The sequence below is a fragment of the Argentina anserina genome, chromosome 5 (assembly GCF_933775445.1).
Source record: "Argentina anserina chromosome 5, drPotAnse1.1, whole genome shotgun sequence".
In the NCBI taxonomy this organism is placed as follows: domain Eukaryota; kingdom Viridiplantae; phylum Streptophyta; class Magnoliopsida; order Rosales; family Rosaceae; genus Argentina; species Argentina anserina.
In genome coordinates, this window is record NC_065876.1 from 21189970 (window position 1) to 21199420 (window position 9451).

The window sequence follows — 9451 nt, forward strand, 5'->3', positions numbered from 1 at the left end:
CCGGGAGGCCGGCAAAAGTGGGACCCAAGTACACCGTGCTGTCGTCAATCACTCCAATAGTGGTGCGATTGGTGGGTTCGTTGTTTGGATAGTCGCGAAGAGATCTGACACCAGCCTGGGCATCGCGTTGGTTGGGTTTTGGGGCCATTGTTGTCAGAGAATGAGAAGTTAAAAAGAGGGCTTTCTGGATTTTCTAATGATAACGCAATCAAGTTGGATGGATGTGTTGGGCTCGTGAACGCGATTTATATAGGAACTGAAAGGATTTCTGAAATCGAAACTGATGGGTTCAGGGAAGAGTCGCGTTTGCTCGATTGGAACTGGTTTGAGTTTCTGAAACAGTAAGTGTTTCTCGCGTACTTCAGCTCGAAAGGTTGTAGTGGTTTGAGGAGAAGGCGCGCGTCAGTTGGTGACGGGGGAACTTAAAGCGTTTCAGATTATTTTTTTAAAAAAAGATAACCATTTGGGGTTTTCTTCTAGCCCTTTTCAATTTCGCGGGGTCTTCAATTTCAAGGCATGGGGGCAATGTTTGGGCCTAAAATAATACTCCATTATTATCTAGACTACTTAGGCTCGTGGACCGGATATTTGGGAAAAGTATATCACAAAGCAAGATTATCTGCCGTATTGGAATAGATTTAGGGGACTATCGCCGTATAGAATCTGAGTTGATTAAGGAAGGTGAATCTAAATCAACTAGGAGGTTCTGAGGGCTTGATTCGCAAGAAAGAACAAGTTGTGTTCTCTATATAAAGGGGTTGAAGGTACAGAATAACACATGCAACGTCAAACAAACTATCGCGCAACCGCATAGTCAAAATCTCCCAACGGAGTAAAAGTCCGATTAACTTCGGCAACCAAGTCTCCCATCGGAGCGGAGCTACCCAGATGTACGCCTCGCGCTGCATGTAGCAACAAGTCCGATTAACTTCGGCAATTCGAGTCAAGTCCATCGAGTCGCTAGCCTAGCTTCTAGCAAACCCAAAGCCTGCACTAGTCAGCAAATTTCATTCGCGAGAGAGTCCTGCTATTAACGACAAAGTATAAGCTTTGCTTTTCCCCAAGCGGTCAAAAGTAAGATCGGCCATTTACTTGAGGTGGAGTGAAAGGTACCTAGCAACTCCGGTTGTGTATAGGTCATTCGAACTTCAGCGGTTTATCAGCAACTGCGGAGCAATCGTCTGAGAGGAAGACAGTACGTGGAGCGCGATCATTGTTAAAAAAACAACAGTTGTACCTAACTCAAAGGTACTGGCACGCCAGCAACAACAGAGGACTAAGGGGCTGAACCATCCAGGGTTCGGCGCCGGGGCACGCTGATTGTTCTCTGAGGAGGATCCGTTTTCCCAGCTCGAACAGAAACCTCCCTTGGTGTTGGTGCTTTTGATGGCAGTTTGAGTGAGGGTGGTGCACTGGTGCTCGTGTTTAGAGGACTTTATGCATGTAGCTTCTGTTTCTTCACTAGTCGAAAACTCGAAACTGATGTTGAGGACTAGAGTGAATTGTGCATTGGCTGTGCAAGTTCGGCTTGCTCCAATCAGTTTTGATGGGGATTGCCCGCTGGTCATTCAAGTTCATATGCCTTGATTTGGTTGTATAATACTGTAGGAATACAAGTTGTATTCCTAGTCTTGGTGGTGTTAGAAGAGGTGGCAATAGAGAGAGTGCATCAGAGGAACCATTGTTCTTGATCGTCGTTTTGGGTTTGAAAATTGGAAAGGTTTAATCAGTTAATGTGGTGATGAGGAGATCCGTAAAGAGTTGCATTATTTGGACATTAAAACTGAAACAAAGATAATAATTAAAAAAAATTCTGGTGTTTTTATTCAATACTAGTGAGGTTAGGAACTCGGCAAATGCTTGGGGATTGTAAAGTAAGAACTCAAGTTGGTCGAATTGAATTTGGTTAATTTTTTACTAAGTGAATCTTATGTCACTTAGGTTATTAACGGAGCAAGTGAGTGAGCCTCACTTGATGTTGTAGAAGCCGCAAAGCGGGAGATAAAAGTGAGTAAATCTCACAATATTGATATTACCCTTGGGTTATTGATATAATATAGTGATTTATGTATGTGTATTTAATGGTAATTGTAATATACATATATACATTACTATATTATATAATGCTATTGTTTCATTTTAATATATGTGGAATATAGTAATGTTATTTGTGGTACAATTGTATATGTTGGCGGATGGAAAGGGAAGAAAATGTACATTCTGGTAAATTGGGTTATTGAGTATGGTTTATTGTGCGGTGGATAGAACTGGAAGAGACGAAAATGTATATTCTGGTGGCAATGTTGTTTTATTATAAATTTATATTGTTTTGCCTAAGCGGTGTATAATGAAGTTTATGTTTGTTTTGCCTTATTGGTGACCAAAATGGCGTTAGGCAAGTGTTGGAGTCACACATTTTCCGGGTGTGAGGATGATTAGCTAAAGCTCTAGTTTTTACTGTATAAGGGCGATGTGGGGGTCGCTGTAACCTCAGGAATAGATTTGTCTGAGTTGAACGGATATTATTTCCTTCTTGTTATTGTTGGTTCTAGTGTCCATAAGGGACATGAACCAAGGACTTTTGGTTTGTGTTTCGGTCATTGGAGTTGAGTTGTGTTGATGTTGATTATCTTGTGAAGTATTTATTATTTGGTTTACTCATACGGGCTAAAAAAAAAGCTTACCGGGTTTGTTGTTTACAATCCCGGTGCACCAATTATTAGTGTATGGATTAGACCTATAGGTGAGGATCAGCAAACGTGAGTTGGAGGCTGAGTTTGGTAGCAGCTTGGTGTTGGACTGTTGCTAGCCTACTTTTTATTCTTTTGAGTGAGTTTACATTATCCATGTGTTTTTACAGTTGTGTAAATATTGAAAATGTAAATTCAGATTGTAAACTAAGTCGTATGTTTGAACTCAGTTATTGATACTTGGTTAGTTACTCAGAGTTAGTTTTGTAATAGGATTGTTTAATCCTTTTATACTCTTATTAACGCATTTGGCCCGATAGGGGTGGCACTTAAGACCGAAAAACCGAAAACCGAACAAAAAAAACTGGACCGAAACTAAAAAAACTGAACCGAACACAAGAAAAATTGAACCGAACCGAATTAATCGGTTTGGTTTCCGGTTTGGGCACATAAGAAACCGAACCGAACCGAAAAACCGAACGGTCAAATCCTGTCCAAAACGGACGAAATTTTTACGGGGTCCCTAAATATATATACAGATCACATCTGCTGGTGTCGATTGATCATATTTTGAACTAGAGTTGGCGATCGCCTAAGTGTCAATTAATGTATCTTAACTTTTATATTAGGTTTAAAATAAAACTATCGCATTATGAAGCGGCTATATGAAGGAAACTTCTCGGGATTAATCGACACCATCCGATATGATCGGTATATATATTTAGTGATCTTATAAAAATTTCATCAAATTCGAATCTTGTTTGACCGTCAGAATTTTCGGTAAATCTTTCATAGAGGATTTTTGTTTTTTGGTTTTTGTTTTTTTCAAGAATCTAAATAGTTTCTCAGCTACCACGATAAGGGAATTTGAACTTAGGACCTAATAACCCATTTTCCAGGTATTTCAAGTAACTCTTGGCGCAAAATTGTTCCCAGCCATTGTCCATAACCTTGAGCACCAATATGTTATTAATAGAAGAAAAATATTTTAAAAGAAAGCATAGCAAAATCTACAACTATAACTTGATTCCTTTAATATCTTGGATTCAACAGAAATTTAACCACATTCAAAGTGGTAAATATCTCAGACAGGAGGCCAAAAATGAATAGCATCTGACATTACGATTACAAATCGGGAGTTACAAGTGCAGTTGTGTCTTTCAGAACCTTCCGTGTACTCCAATGTACAGCAGAAGCTGTTTCTGATGTCCCCATCTGTAAAAGTGATGGAACAACATCAGGTACTAAATTACTTGTTGCAACAAACATGATAATTAACGGTGGCAACAGCAACAAGTATTCTTGTAGCTGAGGATTTATTCAATCAATTAGTTTGGGTACTACAGTTGTCACGGTAAGAAAATAAAACAAATATCTAGTCATGTTATCAAAGTAACAGCAAAAGAAAGCCGCCATACTGAACAGAGGTAAGCCCACTACTGAACAAGGTAGCACAGAAATGATAAGAACAAAGTTGCCCATCAGTGAAAGTGGTATCAGAAAGGGAGTACCACAATACAGCTGCTTAATCAATGTTAAACTACCAGGCAACTGACAACTGGAAAGATAGAATTGTTATGGAAAATGGGAATTATAGCTTCTTTTTAGTACATGATTGTAAATTGCTAGAGAAAGCTTACCTTGGTCTCAATCAGATAATAATCTCGCCATAAGCTCAAATCTTGGTCATAAGTTTTAAGTGCAGATTCATATAATTTCCTGGCACGGACAAGGCTATCTTTATCACCAATGGATGCAAAGTTTGATTCCAATTCAATGCAGGCTTTATATAAAGCAAGCCCAGGGTGTGGTAAAGCAATGAAGCTGCAATTGAAACATATCACAAGCTCAGGGACTTCTCAATGAAGACTGCATAAGCTAATAATTACAAACCATGCACCAGACAATTCTGGTTGAACTATAATTTAATCTTCTAATGTATCCCTGCAATTAAGATTCAAGCTGATAATGAAATGACCTACCGTTTATACATCTCTCTAGCATGTGGAAGTCCATCCTTTTGAAGAACAAAATTCACAATAGCAGCAGAGAGGGAAAACCCTTGTTCACTGCCGCCGTCTTTTGTCAATGATTTAACAGAAATCTCCACCAACTTGTCAAAATAATGTTTATGATTTGCGAAGAATTTAAGGGCCTGCAATATCAAAAGAATTGTTATGCTTTCCCCAACAAATGTTATTTAAGCACAAGCTATAATCAGAGAACAGGAGAGAGGGAAAAGTCGAAAGGTATAGAGACCATACAATTAACCACAGGCTCTCAGCTTCTGATATGGACACTCTTGTCAAAACATCTTTGAGAAGTTGAAAGATGGATAGTAGCTCAGCTTTACTTGGAGACAGGGAATCCCTTGTAAGGTGTCTAATTGCGGTGGAGATTCTTACTTGCCATAACTTCATTGAATTTGGAAATACTCCACAACAAAGATCTTCTGCCAGTTTCTGGGCCTCCTCCAGTCTTCCAAGTTGCAAAAGAAATGCAATATGCTCACAAGCAAGGTCTTCATCAATATACCCCATTGTTTTAACCTTTTCATAAGCCCTCAAAAGAAGAGGAATATAGCTGTCAGATGGTGTAGATAGCCCAGAAGGCTTGTTCTCTAGTTTTAGTAGAGTGACAACACCATTCAAAAATTTCGCATAGTGGTTGAGCATTATGGCCGTAGGTAAAACTTCTATAGCCTCCTCATAAACCTATACAAGAATAGTTTATGAAACATTCAAGGCACATAATTCAAATACGATCAGAAAATGCATGTTTATGTCAGAGACATGCCAGCATAGATACAGCTTCATTAGTCAGTGAACACAAAATTAAAGAAGTTTCTAATTTAGAATGCACTTTAAATGCATCTATACCTGAACTGCCTTTTCTATTTGAGAAAGTGCAACTTCTTCACCGATATCTTCCCTACTTGCAGGATCATATTCGAGTCTTGCAAGCCAATCCCAGTACTCTGGGTCTGTTGAGAAGTCTCTTTTCATACCACTTAGTATTTCCCTAAGTATTGCTTCTGAATTGACCAAGTCAGTAGCTTCCACAATCTCCAAAAAACATTTTCTCAAACTAAAACTAGAGGGAAGAGCTTCTAGTGCGCCAGCATATATGGTTCTTATTATGCTAAAACCTTGCTCTTGAAACTTGCTAATTTTCTTCATTTTCTTTTCATTTTCATCATCTGAACCTTCATTATTTTCTCCTCCATGATTCAGAGACATGAACAAGTCTTTGTTTTCATCTATCCACTGTTTCTTCTCCGAACTTATCTGATCACGGGTAAAAGTGCCCTCATCCTCTCCGAGCGCAACCTTCCGAGCCTTCAATTTATTGAGGAATGTGAGTTCCATTCGAAGATACTCAATCCAGAGGTCTTCTGAAGTTGTGCAAACTCGTAACCCATTCTGCATGATAGCACGGGCAGCTTCAACATTCAAGTTATGGTCAAATTCCCAAGCTGCAGCATAAATCCAGACACCAGGGACCTTCGGGTGAAATTTGATTACATCAGCCAGGACCTGCAGAAAGACATTCATCCTTCAGCAACTTCAAACTTTCCAAAAGTAACTAATGCAACAGGTAAAAGCCATATTTATAGCACAGTTAACATGTATTTGATCATAGAGTGTAATAGAAGAGTGTAATTTGCACCAAAGGCAATTCACTTGTTCTTACAATGCAGTAATGAAGTCTCTAATTTAATTAACAGCATAGATAACAAACAGGAACCATTCTAGGGGCGTGAGTATTACCTTCTTCATCCTACCATTCCTTTGTTGTCGACAGAACTCAAGGTACCGAAACCAGAGCTGAATATCTCCCTTAAACCTCATGACTGCAAGCCTATAAATATCAAAAATCCTCATGATTCCAGCAAAGTCTGAAACTGACTTCTTCATCTTCTTTGTGGTCTTGAGGCCCTCCTTTTGAAGCTCACGCATTGCTGATTTTTTCCTGAGCCGGCGGAGTGAGTCGAGCTGAGTCTCATAGTCAATATAGGCAAGGTAGTCCTGTTTGAGTGGGCTCGGACGTTTGAGCCGGTACTCAAACTTGGTACGCTTCTTGACAATCTCAGATATCTCTCTGCGAGTAAAAATTCCACGTTGCTCAAGGTCGTTGAGCTCATTGGTCATACGCTCAAGCCGATACTGTACTACGTCAGCCATTCTTTATTATGATGTAATGAACACCAGACCAAATTGAGGATAAGGTTCCAAATGCAATCTGAACAACAACAAAAATTAATTCTGCCACAATAACCTATGAACATCACTTAGAAAACATACGCATGTATATAGGAACACCAGCCAGTAAAACCATAAATCATCACCCACAACCCATACAGCCATACCAGATCATGACCCATACACCCATCCTGTTAGCAAACATAAACTTGTGCTTTTCTCATGTCTACAAGAATAAACCTCATTGGCTCACGAAACTCAACGAATTTTCACTTGTACAGTTGTATCCCTCACAATAATCTAGGAAATAATATGGTCTATGCATCTCAACTATGAGAGCATGATAAATAAATGACTATTACAAAGAGAACGGCCAGTAACAAATCCATCGCAGGTTTTAACAATCGAGAAGTAATAATACTTGGTACTACTCAACATTGCAAAGAAACACATCCGCACCATGTCAAAGCCAAATAACAAAAACTTGAAAACCCAAGAAATAGATGTTAAAACCCACAACAGGAAACAGGAATCGAAACTCAACGGGCTTTCACCTCAAAGTAAACTAGTCTTGGTGAACTCAATGGTAGCCAATAGCCTAGTACGAGCTTCAAGAAACATAACAACACTTCCACTAAAGTAAAACAAATTCAACTTGCTGATAGCCCTGTTCCAGTTTTCTCCTCAAAACAAACCCCAAAATAAAAATATCAATAATCTAGAAATTTGAAGCTATAGAGCATTGGGTTACCCAGAACCAAAACCCAATTAAGAATCAATCAAAACAATAGAATGAGTTCAAAAGCGGAGATTTTTGGTTCAAATGGTAACATCTAGCTACAAAGCTTGGCTCAAGCAGAGAACTTACACTACGAAATTGGCAGAATGAAGCTGAAAAGAGAGAGGTAGAGAGAAAAGTTGAATATAGAACTCACCTGAGATGAAGAACGAGAGAGGTGGGAGCGTCCGGGAAAGCTGGAGGGGGGAAGAGGAAGGGTGAGGCGTCGGCGGCGAAGAGTGAGGCGCGGGGCCGGCGACGGAGTGAGAGGGAGAGAGATGCGAAGGTTTAGGGTTTTTCTAAATTTATTTCGCGGGTTTTTCTAATTGGACCCGATCCGAGTTAAAATTTCAGTCGGGCAAAATTACCTAAATAGACAAGATAGTAATTCTCAACAATTCCCTCTTATTTATATTAATCCAATCACAGAGACATTTCTTCTCCATCATCAACAATCATCAACATCACTTTTGCTCTCATAGTTGGCGAGTTGTCTTATTGTGTATAATTAGGATTATATTTGTTATAATTAGTTTCCTTAGTTGATAAGGTGCGTGTCTTGTATATAACCTACGTTGTTGAAGGAAAAGAATACAAGTGGAATTCCCAAAACAGTTTCTCTTTGCTTTGTTCTTCTTAATTTGGTATGAGCCTACACTGTGGATGTGCTTTAGCTAAGGGTACATCTGTTATGCAGCGTTGCAGCTCATGCAGACTGTATCTCTACCATTGATTATTGGATCTACTATTTTATATTATTTAGTAAATAGATTTCTAACTTGAAAGATCTATAGTACTCTTTTAGTTTTTATTTTGCCTAATACAAACAAAAGGAAAGGCTGCTCTTGATAAAAAAAAAACTGCTTCCGGTGAGTGGTGAGCTGATCTTTCCTACTGCTGTTATCTTAATGGATTCTTCGTCAATCTTCCATCATGTTGAGAATATTGTGAAGTTCTTCATATGCTAAATTCTTCCAATATTCTTCATTATCGTCCATGGCGTTTGTATTCTGCAATACTTGATAACTAAACTTTGTTGAAGATCAAATTTATTTGTTGGCTTGGGAAGCTAGTGTTGTTGTTGTTAGGGAATGCGGAAGAATGAGCTGAATAATGGAAATCGAAATAACTCACAACCACAAGCGAAAATAAAATGAAAGAGAACACCGAGATTTAACGTGGTTCGGCAAAGTGCCTACGTCCACGGGTAGCAACAATAAAGAACCTCCACTATACGAAGAAAGGTTACACCGAGAGAAACACTACTTCAAGATTCACACTTGAAGGGATACACTCTCACACACTTTATTTTGCTACACACACAAAACTCTCTACTTGGAGTTTTCTCTCTATCTCTCACTCTTGATCACACACAAGATGATCTCTCACTTATTGTTCTTCTATGTATATTGCACCACTTCTCATGCCTTTATATAGGCAAACATCTTTGTGCAATTCATGCCTTTGCATGTAACATGCATGGAAGCAAAGTCAATCTTCTTCCTTGATTCATGCTCAATGTTGGCATGCTCATCAATGCATTCTTCTTTCTTTGTCAAACAAATCAACCACCTACCACCATAAGGTTGTAGATTTGTTTCTTACCTTCAACAAAGGTTGCTCCAAATTTCAACAAAACCAACTCCAGCAATTAATGGTCACCAAAGCAATAGGTGTGCTTGATTTACTCATGTGAACATCACATAGTTTTCACACCTTCATTAAGGAGGGATTGACCCTATCAATCTCCCCCTCCCGACTTAGATGGAGGGATGCGCCAT

At 39.1% G+C, this 9451-nt stretch overlaps 1 protein-coding gene across 1 annotated transcript; it reads right to left on the reverse strand.

Moving 5' to 3' along the window:
- Window positions 1-3718: 3718 nt before the first annotated feature.
- On the reverse strand, window positions 3719-7970 carry LOC126794420 (uncharacterized). The gene is made up of 7 exons (XM_050521133.1): window positions 7828-7970; window positions 6461-6932; window positions 5570-6226; window positions 4955-5404; window positions 4673-4845; window positions 4331-4514; window positions 3719-3905 (listed from the first exon to the last, which is right to left on the reverse strand). The coding sequence occupies exons 2-7, from the start codon at window positions 6872-6874 to the stop codon at window positions 3816-3818; spliced, it is 1968 nt and encodes a 655-aa protein (XP_050377090.1). The 5' UTR covers window positions 6875-6932; window positions 7828-7970; the 3' UTR covers window positions 3719-3815.
- Window positions 7971-9451: the final 1481 nt, after the last annotated feature.